The sequence below is a fragment of the Danio rerio genome, chromosome 13, assembly GCF_049306965.1.
Source record: "Danio rerio strain Tuebingen ecotype United States chromosome 13, GRCz12tu, whole genome shotgun sequence".
Lineage (NCBI taxonomy): Eukaryota > Metazoa > Chordata > Actinopteri > Cypriniformes > Danionidae > Danio > Danio rerio.
Window position 1 is genome coordinate 32,082,181 of NC_133188.1, and position 12,319 is coordinate 32,094,499.

General features: G+C 37.5%; 1 protein-coding gene across 34 annotated transcripts in view; it reads left to right on the forward strand.

Annotated features, from left to right (window-relative positions):
• The first annotated feature begins 6,101 nt into the window (after positions 1-6,101).
• Positions 6,102-12,319, forward strand: part of ldb1a (LIM domain binding 1a) — a 44,705-nt gene continuing 38,487 nt past the window's right edge. For 13 of the 34 annotated variants that reach the window (XR_012388420.1, XR_012388426.1, XR_012388421.1 and 10 more), the window contains exons 1-3: positions 6,102-6,214; positions 6,375-6,389; positions 9,997-10,097. Coding sequence is in view for 26 of the 34 variants with exons in the window: in XM_005156757.5 (XP_005156814.1) it covers positions 10,070-10,097 (28 nt within the window). In the remaining 8 variants the exon portion in view is untranslated. Of the gene's footprint in view, positions 6,215-6,374; positions 6,390-7,086; positions 7,391-9,996; positions 10,098-12,319 lie in introns of those variants that run through there. The other 21 variants (XR_012388422.1, XR_012388424.1, XR_012388425.1 and 18 more) reach the window with 3 other exon arrangements.

Here is a 12,319-nt window from a genome sequence, read left to right on the forward strand (position 1 = left end):
TCACAAGTGGCAGTTATGTCAAGCAACATTCCCCAAGAACGTAAAAGTACCTAAATTAGCCCAGTCTAGTTTTCATTGGTGGTCCCTTTGCCAGATGTTAAACGGAACCTGTAAGATAATGTAACATGTAAGATAAGCCTTTGGTGTCTCCAGAATGTGTCTGTTAAGTTTCAGCCTAAAATACCCATCAGATTATTTATTATAGTCTTCAAAATTTGCCCATCTTGGTGTCTGAATACGTTGTATCTGTTTTTGTAGCCTGTAGCTTTAAATGCAAATGAGCTGCTTCTCCCTGCCCACCCAGACATGTGTCTGCTTCTCTTCAGATAAACAGCACAGTGAAGGACATGGATGAAGCTGAAATACAGTTTATTAGTCAAAAATACCAAGTAAATTTATTTGATGTATTTTTGGTGGAGTTTATTCAAGTCTTTCTGAAATGACGAGTCACAAATGTCTCTTGCAGTGCACACACATACATATATATAGGCGCGTTTATTGACACCATGATGCTATGGTGATTTATATCAGTTAAAATTTAGATATTACTTCCTTAGATATTTAGATATTTCTACAATTTTACTTTCTTTTTTACAAATGTGCTCTGTTTTAAAAATGTTTTAAACTTATAAAACTTACAAAAACCACGTTGTTAAAACAAATATTTTAATCCTAGTTTATAGTTCTGTGTTCATGTGTATACATGTTATTTTAGAAACATGGTGCCTGTCAATCAATTTGGTGGGCAGGGAAAATTGCACTACTATGTCATGTTGCAGTGGGCCTCAAAATCACTGCGATTTGGGTCTGATTAAATTATCAGGAAATTTTTAAAAAGAGACTTGTTAGGTTTATAATAACTCAAATATGACAGTGGACAAGCTATACCCACACACAGTTCTGTCCAAACAGCTTACAAAAGTTGATTTTCATCATAGGTGTCCTTTGAAGGCCTATACCAATAAAAATACAAATTCAAACTATAAACAATGGGTAGACTGTGGAATGTGCATAAAAAAAACTTTGTATTACAATGATGCGTTTGGAGGATCAGTCCTTCTACATACCATTTGACTTTATATTTAAAAAATAAAAAACTAACACTTCTGTTTATTTAAAAAAATGGTAGTATATTTAAAAAATGTGGAATAGTTCAATCATGTTCATAATATTCAGTTCATCAAAAAAAGTTTTTTTTTTTTTGAAGTATTGATTTTCAAGTTTTGCTTTTTTTTTTAAGAGATCTGTTTAGTATGACATCAATGTGTTGATGAATTGTTTTAATTGTAATATTCCTGACCATATTTTTAGCCTAGTAAAGTAATTTTAAACAATGTAAAACAATACAGCTACAAGATGTGATAGGTCAGGCTGTTTTAAGCTTATTTAATATTTTACTAGATTTTTTCCATTTCTTTAGGATAATCCAACTTAATACCATTGAAAAAAAAGCTAAATGTTTTATTCTGACTGCCAGGCCTATCAAAGAAATCAAATGCTGTAACTCAGAATAAACATGGATAGAGGCAATCAATTCAGTGATCTAAAATGTACTTAAATTAATTAGACATATACCTCTTGACACTGTTCAAACATCTCATCGTGCCAGTAGGACTAAATAATGCAGTACAAAGGCGTTTTCCTTTCACTGTGGCAGTGACCTGAAAATTTGCCTTCGTGTTCAGTTCAGTGATCTCAGTGAGAACACTTTGTAGCACTTGCTTGGAAAGTTTCTATCTTCAATATAGCTGTATTTAATATACAAATCAGCCCCGATATGTGTAATGATTATTTGCAATCAGTGTTTCTTAAAAGTGCACACTGAGGTTCTTGTCTGCTTTTGAGTAACATACAAACATGCAGAGTGAATTACTAGAGCTAATGTCCAGCATATGCTGCTGTTGCCAAAGGCAGATGCGTCTAAAGTGGCTTCACAATTGCACTGCAGGGCACTGTTTGGCCCAATGAGGGCTGAAGTCAGCACAATAAAAGCATTATGCATGAAATCCTGTTTTCTTGTGTTTGCCAGATGATACAAACACTAAAGTACCTGATGGAGTTCATTCAGATTTATGCACAATCCAGAACTTCACTTTGCATCTAATTCCTTTACCTGAGCTCGACAGGAGAAGTTCTTTTCTATTTCCACACATTAATCCTGCCTTCTCCAGGTGGACTTACTCACATCTTGGCTTATTATTATGGGTGGGCAAAACATCTGCAGTAGATCTTTTTGAGCTATATTCAACCAAACATCCGCCCACCCATAACGCACAGGCAAATACATAATCGCAGACTATGTGCACAGGCCTGTTGAAATTGGGCCAGGGTGTCTTCGGAGAGAGAAATACGCAGAGGGAGGCAGGACAATAACTGGGTCACCTTCCATTGTGCGGCTTTCATCATTAGAATGGTTCTGTTGAGACTGGTTGAGACCGGAGTCACTTGGCACTCTCCATCCCTCTCTATCCTGTCTCATTACTCAGCTTTGCTCTTGGCAAGCAGCAGACACCACCACTCAAAGCATAAAAAGACAGAAGAAAAATCTCATATCCTTGTTGGCCAGCGCTGTTTTTAAAATATACTGAATTTTCCTAAGCAAGCAAATTATGGTGAAGAGATCGCCCGGTTCCTCAGCCCACTTGGTGGAATTTTCTTTAGCACAGCTTGACAGATCATTAAGATAAAGCTTATTATACATATTTTTGACTGTCTGGACGCTACCATTTTTTTCCGAAACTACTTCAGCTTTCCATTGCTGATAAATGTAATTGCTTTTGATTTCAGCTTGGGTCAAATAATTTTCAATAAAGTCTTGAACCCAACTAAATTAAACCATGTTAATGTATTCATTTAGTTATTTGTTTTTAATAGATTACTTCATCTCATTTGACAGCCCTAATGGAAAAAAATAAAGACATAAACCCAATGCTGGTTTCACCCTTTAACTGCCTGTTCTACCAAATGGCTGACCATGTTTTGACTGTTTTAAATAATGATTGCTAAAGTCATTTAAAGAACGGCTGTTTTAAATAATAGTTACACACACAGCAATGATAGCTTACAAAAAAATAATCAAACAAACATAATCCTGTTGCACCACAACACATGTTAATTGAGAATCTGAAATATTTTATGGCATACTTCAAAAAATAAAGATGATTCAGTATTCAAAAATGAAATCACAATTCCAAAAAAATGTTTTTAAATAAATTGGTCTTATACACTTCATATTTTCAGATTTTTTTATAGTATAATCATTAATTCTGGTACTTTCACCATAATATCAACCAACTGGTAGAGGTTGATATTTTAGAAATTATGGGATGTGTTAAAAAAAAAAAAAAGTGTGTTAACTAGTGAAATTAAAAGTTTTTTTTCTTGGTGGGGCAGTTAAAGGGTTAGTTGACTTGGGTCATTCTCCAATCTTGGTCAACCTGTTTACAATCTATTCCAACCAGACCAGTTAAAATGTGTCCAAAATCTTTAAACTCCCTCAACCAACTAGTCTTTCCAGGCCAGGAGATCAGCAAACCAGATTTTTATGGAGTGATTTTAAAGATTTGGGACAATTTCAGCCAGTGAAATTGCTTGGCCAACCCAACAAACAGTAATATCAGATAGATCTGATTAGCAGATCATTCATTTATTTATTCATTTTCTTTTCTGCTTAGTCCCTTTATTAATCAGGGGTCACCACAGCGGAATGAACCGCCAACTTATCCAGGATACGTTTTACGCAGCGGATGCCCTTCCAGCAGCAACCCAACACTGGGAAACACCCCCACACTCTAGCATTTACACACACATACACTATGACCAATTTAGTTTATTCAATTCTTGTCTTTGGACTTTTGGGGGAAACCGGAGCACCCGGAGAAACCCACACGAACACAGGGAAAACATGCAAACTCCAGAAATGCCAACTGACCCAGCCAGGGATTGAACCAGCGTCATTTTTGCTGTGAGGCAATCGTGCTACCCATTGTACCACCGTGATGCCAACCAGGAGATTAACAAGCCAAATAATATTAGATTGAGATGCTGAGATATTTTTATTGGCTAGTTTTACAGGGGACTTTTGTGTCAGTCCAATGGCCTCATGTACAAAGACTTGCATTAAATTTATACTAAAATATTGCGTACGGACAAAGCTGTAAATGTGCGTACGCAGTTAAAAATTCAGACGTATGAAACACTGCGTATGCGGAATCCCACGCCAATTCTCTTTGTACATCTGTATTAACATGAAACTCGCACCGTCAAAGTGTGGACCGAACAGGCAGGGGAACAAGGGATGCTGAACTAACACCCTTTGAGAAGAGAGTTGCCTCAATTGTGGGCGACACTTTACTGTCTGGAGTAGTATCTGTGTCTTTGGTAGACACATATGTATTAGAGGAACACTTTGTTAGGGCGTTATAGCAGCACCCCTCAGCTCTTATCAAGGCAGTGCCAATCACCCGCTCTTTAACTGACCGAGTGCCTGCCACCTTGGAGCCTCATCCCATCCATGCTGTTTGTGAGGATGAATAAATTATGAGTTGACCAAGGCCACCCTGCTACAATATTTGTTAAGGGCATTTGAGCATCACATATTATTTGCATATTTATTGAATGGAAATTTTTTCGATTCACGTATGCATATTCGTCTTCAGATGGCGCCTTTATAGCAATGTGCGTGCAGTTGATCGCTCCGATTACATTGTAAAAACCGGCGATCGCTGCACATCACGCTTTAATGTTTGGCTGGTCAACTGCATGGTATGAAAACCTTATACCTGCTAGACATGCAGATGATCCCCTCCCACAAAGCTGGCATTGCACGACTCAAAGATACTTTGTTTGTAGTGTGCAATTAAACAAAATTGCCTCTACGAGTCGTCAAGGGAAATAAAACAAACACACACAAGAAATGCACGTATGCCAGGCATGAAGTTGGCGTGGACCAACGCACACTCACTTTAATTTCATCGTAAGTAAATCCAAACGTGAGCATGAAATCTGGCACACGCAAAGTTTTTGAGCATTGATACATGAGGCCCAAAGTGATAAACTGCCAAACAGTTGAAACTAGTAAGAATCTGAAAAATGTATTTCCTGTTTTACATTTTTAATTTTTATAGCCTTCGAGAATACAAAAAGAGCCACATATTGATAAATGATGTCATGATAGCTGTTTTACCATTAAGTTATAATCGAATTGCCTCTTGTTACAGTTATGGAATAGTTTGATAACTAGCAGGAAATGTTCATGGGCCAATGACATGACCACATTGAAATGGTCTATAGTAACTCTTGGCTGGATTTGTCTCTTTTCAGAGAGAGTTTTGGTCCCTTTTCAGCTGTTCAATCTTTTTTTGGGGGGTCACCATACATGAGCATTGCCAATGGTTGTGCACTACGCCACAACAGCTCAAGAGTGTCTGCACTTGGTGTGACAAAACAACCACTGAAATCATTTGTCCTTTGCATCAGTGTCACAAAAAAAACATCAGTTTACTCAGGTTTGTTGCTGATATTAACACTGCACCGTATAGACAGGTTTGTATAGTCTTGAGTTGTGTTGTGCTGCTCATATCCATTGTTGGCATAGTTTTAGCCAGATTCTGAGTTCAGCTTAAACCTTAAAGTTTTTGTTCAATAAGTGTTTCTCAATTGAAAATGCCATACAAACTAAGTAGACAGACTATTAGCTTTGTTAAACAAAGAGCCAGTGGAGGATCGATCTCCAAATGCTGATTTGCACGCCATTTGGCATGTTCTCAAATAATCTTTGCATTAAGCAGCATCAGTCCTCATTGCAGGTCACAGGTGGCTGGGCTCCTGGGGCCCAGAACAAGTAAAGTTAATTGAACACGAGGCACCCGTCCGCCTGCCTACGTGCTCGCTGCCTGAGTGGAACTGTGTATTTCCAGTGAGTGAGAGACAGAATAATGCCGTGCCTTGTGTGCCCCGGCGAGCTATCACTGCTCTGCCGTTGCCATGGTGACAGTGCCCTCGCTGGGTACAGCGGGCTGGAGAAGTTGCTCTGGCTCTGCGTCATATTTATTCCAGTGGATCTGTGCACTCTCTCCCGCCTCCTCCTTTTGCTCTCCTCTACGTTCTCTCTCTCTCTCTCTCTCTCTGTCCATGCTTTTTAGGGGCTAATTGACCCAGCTCCAGATCATCAATACGACAAGCTTCGACCACCACAAACAGCACAGACCCTGAGGTAAGAGGTGAAATGTGGTGGGGTGAAAAATATGGAACAAGGTTAACTTGATGAGATTCATTTGGCTTGATAAATCGAGCATTGCGTGTTACTGTTTTCATGCACTTAATTGGATCAGGAGTTGATTGTTGACACTTCCTCTCTGTTTCTTTCTCGACAGGGACTGCGAGGGAAGGTGAGTGAGTGTCAGCACATGCAGGTAAACATCTAAGCTTCAACAATGGTGGTGTCAGAGGAAAGACAGAGCAGGGATCATCTTTGTTTTCAGCAGAGCCGCGAGTCGGAGAGTGTGAGAGCGTGCGACTAAGGACGAAGGAGGGAGGGAGGGAGGGTGGGAGAGCGAGACCTGATTGTGCAGTCTGTGGTGAAGAGCATCTCCCGAGGCTCAGGGCTTCAAAGCCAATCTGTGGCGCTGAAAACAAAAACCCATTTCCTACAGCGGAGAAAGGCAACCCTTCAGTGTGAAATTATTCTCCGTGGAGTGCCTCTCTTTGTTCTTCGCTTACTGTATTTTGGAGCTCTCGGCTGAGAAAACTAAAGCAATTGAGTTCATTAGAGGCATCTTAGGAGTGCTATAATTGCCGAATACGTCTGATTTTACATCTGGCCGGAGAGTGTTGTCTCCGTGTCAGCGTATTGATTTTGAGTGACAGGTGACATGAAATAACAGCGGTGTGATGAAAGCAGTGCCTTGTTCCCTAGATACGCCGGATGGGAGTCTGTGAAATCAAGAGGTTGCTGAGTGCTCCCCCCCCCTCTCTCTCTGGAGTTGTCAGGCGGCTTTGACAGGGGACGTAAAGGACCAGTGGTGTGTGAGATTCGTAGTTAGAAGCACAGCCCACTGGAGGGAGAGAGAGGCTTTGAGAAGACAGAGCAGGGCAGAGCGAGGGAGGCGTCGGATCGATCGCAGGGTTGACACCGAGCGGGTGCCATGTGGACAGGGACCTCTGTCTGTCCTTTGGGACTACGAGAAAGCCAATGAGTCTCTAAAACAGGGAGGGCTGAAGATGTGAGGGTGCGCTTAGAGACAAAGACAAATGCTGAGCTTTTTGTACTTACAAAGTGAATAACTAGATAGTGCGAGTGCTCAGTCAGGTTTAAACATTGTCTCCTTGAAGAAATTAGACACCTTAGCACACTAGCCTGGGCTGTTTCTTCAATGTCCCACTGCTCCAGGTATGTTTTGCATTTTTAATCTAAACTGTCTGTAGCTGTTAAGTGAACCATTTTCTTGTCAGTATGAATAAATGCCAGATGCTGCATTTTAAAAACAGGGTATTTTTGGACTTTGTATATCATGGTATCAAAGAACTTTGATGTAGTACATTGTATTATATAAATATGCTAACAAATAAAAATCATGATGAATAAATAAGTCGCTAAATTCACAAATAAGGTTTGCATGTCTTCTGAACTTGTACCATGGAAATATCTTGGTGTTCCTTAATGTACATTGATGTACCATATGAACAGCATGCTGCATGAATATGATAACCTATAAGCATTCTGTTGTCTTTATTATTAAATGTTTGTTAATCATAGTTACTATGCTTAGAGATAAATGTACTACTGTTTTTGGACATTAGTATTAATGTATTAGTATTAATATTAAGGTATTCTAAGAAGCACTCTGTAAATCCAAGCTATTTGAATATGGCAAAATGTACAGTTAAATTTTACTACAAAGACATTTCTATTTTTCTGGACACTAAAATACCTGCATTTTATTCCTAAATTCTATTCTTAGGAGTGCAACGTCAATGACATCCTATATAGAAAGTAGTTTAAAGATTAAAAAATTGGAATGCTCATTTACACAATGGCAATTTTGCTGACCATGAAAAACACAAACCTTTGAAAATTGTATAGTGTTAGTGTTTTTGAATACAATTACATCACCACGTCAATGAAAACTACAAATATGTTGATTTAAGAAAATGGAGATAACATCATAATGACAAAATGGCCTATACATATTTCGTGTTTAGTCATGCTCAACTCTCAAGGCATACTCGTCATACTTGATAACCAAAACAACTAAGGCGGAATACAGGCCTGTAGAAAAATTGTGTTTATGTGACATCACCATCTACTGGCCTGGCATGCATAAAACAGCATTTTAGTAGTTTTTGAGACTAATGTAAATGCAAATGTAATCAAATAAGAATACAAAAATGAGTAAATTACACATGTAAGTTAATTTTTGCAATACTAGCACTACTTATTTTGTTTGTTAAGGGCTTCTGCTATAACTTCAGTGTCAGTGAATGACTGTCTAGCAAACACGCAGTGAATTGTGCAGAGTTTCCATGTTTAAATTACCCGTGCTCGCCTCCCTCACTATAGTATTCTACCGTGACATAGCGCGTATGTGATAAATGACGTCAGTACATAATAGGATCTATTACTGAACCAATATCGAATTGTCTGCGTCTGCATGGCAGCTTAACAAAGAAACAATTAATTTTGACACCCCTTATATATATATATATATATATATATATATATATATATATATATATATATATATATATATATGAAATCAGAATTATTAGCCCACAATTTCTTTTTAACAGAGATTTTTTCAACACATTTTTTAACATAATAGTTTTAATAACTCGTCTATAATAAGTTATTTATTTTATCTTTGCCATGATGACAGTAAATAATATTTTACTACATATTTTACAAGACAATTCTATACAGCTTAAAGTGACATCAAAGGCTTAACTTGGTTAATTAGGTTACCTATGCAGGTTAGGGTAATTACTAGGCAAGTTATTGTATGACGATGGTTTGTTCTGTAAAATATTGAAAAATATATAACTAAAAGTGGCAAGAAATTTTGACCTTAAAATGGTATTAAAACTACTTTTATTCTAGCAAAAATAAAAAAAATAAGACTTTCTCCAGAAGAAATAATATTATCAGACATTCTGTGAAAATTTCCTTGTTCTTGTAAACATCATTTGGGAAATATTTAAAAGGAAAATGAAATCAAAGGGGGGCTTATAATTTTGACTTCAATTATAAAAATACACACAGTATATAAATAAAATAAAACTCTCAATAATACCCCTAATATTTGCTGATTCTTATAAATATAACATTTTGTCACAAAAACTGATTATTCTACCAAGTTTTGCATCTCTTCCCAATTATTTATTTTTTTTTATCAAAGAAAGTGTTAAAGAAAAACAAAAGCATAGCTTACTTGAACATACAAACCAAGCAAAGAGGAGAAGTACAGCTATATGAGGAGAAGACAAACCGAGAGTGTGTGTAGCAGCTCGACCCCAGGGAGCATCAGGAGGGCATGCTGTACTTGTGCCTGTGTGTGTGTGTGTGTGTGTGTGAGTGTGTGTTTATGCAGTGTGTCGCAGCTCCACTAGGCGGTAATGACTCCATGCCTCTGGGCTCAGGCTGCCTCTGTTTATCTCTGTTAGCAGCACAAGGCAAAAATAGGCAATACACGGACAGAGAGAGAGAGAAAAGCACAGCATCACATGGCCAATGTGCTCTAAAATGTGCCTCACAGGTCACTTTGACAATGCTCTCCCTCCCTCTCTGGTCCTCTCCTGTGTCTCTCACACACACAGTCATATTTTCTCCCTCCCACAAGTATTGCAATTTGCATATTAATGAACCTGGGTGCAGTGTCGAGCAGGAGTGTAATTCCTACTTCCTGCTTCTCTCAGAGCTCTTGTTTCTACATTTTGATTTTTTTTTGTGCCCTCCTCCTGCTGACTCCCCACCCCTTTTTGCCTGTTTCTATTTCTCAGAAGAAGCCCATGCTAACAGTGCGTGGACTGAACAACACCATTTCATTAAGAGCAGTGCCAAACATGTGAGAAGATGTCTGTTGGAGGTTGCGCTTGCCCAGGTAAGAGCTTTAAATTTCACCTTCTCTGCATGAACAGCTTCAGGCAGGAGTTGCGAAACAGCATGGGCTTTTTTTTTTGAAGGGGGAAATGAAAGGGAGAGAGGGCTATACCTGAAAGACTTTCTCTTGGGTTTTATGTTGCATTGAGCTTTGATCATGGACATTGGACATTTATTTTACAATTTCAGTTGTGAGTTTTATTCCTGCATGTAATGGCATGTATGTGTTTGTGCAAGAACTGTGTGCACCGTCTCAGAGCGCAGACTTCCTTAACATTGCTGTGACTTGAATAGGCTCCTGACTGCTGCGAATGGTTGCGTGGAGCGCTTTTCTTTCTCGTATGACGTCAGCCTCCGCGCACATCTTAAAGCGCTTTGCATAGAGATACAAGTACAGGCTTTGACTGAGCAGGAGACTGTGGCAGTTTCTGACGGTTATGAAAAACATATTCTCTTTGTTGTTGTTTTTTCTTTCATGAATCAGGTTTTGAAAACAATTTCAGGCATTGGTGGCCATTTGTGGTGATGACAAGGAATGATATAAAGGATTGTTTCAGTAATGGAAAAACTTCCGACACAAATTCATGCATCCGCATTGTGAATATTTTTCACATGTTGTTGGCATTTTAATACCAAAAGCACTTATTTTTTTTGCCAAATGTTCTTGCTTTGAGACTGTTGAACAGTGAAATCTTGCAACATCTGTCAACTTATTTATTTATTTTTTAAAAGACGAACTGCATAGAGATTATATAAATCAATGACAGGCACACATTTATCTATTACTTACATTTAAATATTTAAACATTTATTTATATTTAGAAATACATATTTATTTGTAATATTTATTATGCATGCACATTTATTTGGTTATTGCTTACATTCATTCATTCATTCATTTTCTTTATGGCTTAGCCCGTTTATTAATCTGAGGTCACCACAGTGGAATGAACCGCCAACTTATCCAGCATATGTTTTACACAGCGGATGCACTTCCAGCTGCAACCCAGTACTGGGAAACACCCATACACTCTTACATTCACATACATACAGCGCTTAGCAAATATAAGCACACCCCTCACAAATCTCTCTTTTAAATTCATATTTTTAATAGGAGGCTCTACAATATTATATTTGTGCAAATACATTAGATTAGTCAGTACTGAAGCCAATTCTGGAGCTTATCTAATAAAATAACTTACGATAACAGTCCAAAAACTAGTACACCCAAATTTATGGTATAAAAAAATATTAAATACAAATTAAAAAAAGAGGAAAAATCAAGAAAAGCCAAAAAAAAAAAAAAAAAAAACAGAAAAAATTTGTTGAAATTTTGTAGGTTGTAATTTTGTTTGCAATATTTTGCCTGAATTTTATTGTATTATCTTTCAATTTCTAAATATGTTTGGTGACTAAAATATTATTTTAATAAATATATCTGTTTAGTAAATCGGTTTTGTTTAAATGCACCAAACTACATTGCCTATATTCATTGATAAATGGATATATATTTTAATACATATATATTTTTATATACTTATATTATGTATACTTGCATACAACTGTTTAATAGTTATATATTTATATATCTAATGCAAATACATATACATTTACATTCTTCAAGCAAACCAAATGCTTGTTATTAAAATAAAGATTTATTCAGTTTAAAATGAGCTAAAACAAATCATACATGTTACTCTTGGACAGCATCTCTTGACTAATAATCAAGTTGTGCTTCTTAAGTTGGTGCACATGCAATTGAACTTTGATCTGATCAATGATTACATGAAATTTCTTGAAACCCTTGTAATAACATAGTTACAGTATATTTAAAGGCATTGTGAGTAAAACGGTGAAGATATAAAGCTATTTCCCTCATTCTTAACCTTTTGGGAAGTCCAACAGCTACCTATGTTGGACCTTTAGTGAATGTGAGTAGCTTGTAGAAGTGTGTTCAAGCTTGCTGGAAGCAGCGATGTAGTGTATGTTGACTTTGCTGTGGAGGCCAGTGTGCGCCATCGCCTAAATAAAGAAGACAAATTTACACCACCAGGCACAAGGCACCCTTGTTTCTGACCCAGTCTTTCCCTCTCACAAGTTACAGTCTCTGGATCACTCAAATACGTTTTTAATAGAGTCCATATGTTCGCTCTATAGGAGTTTTCAAGTACCAAACTTCATGTTCTTGAGATCTGTGGCATCATGGAAAGATAATCGCAATTA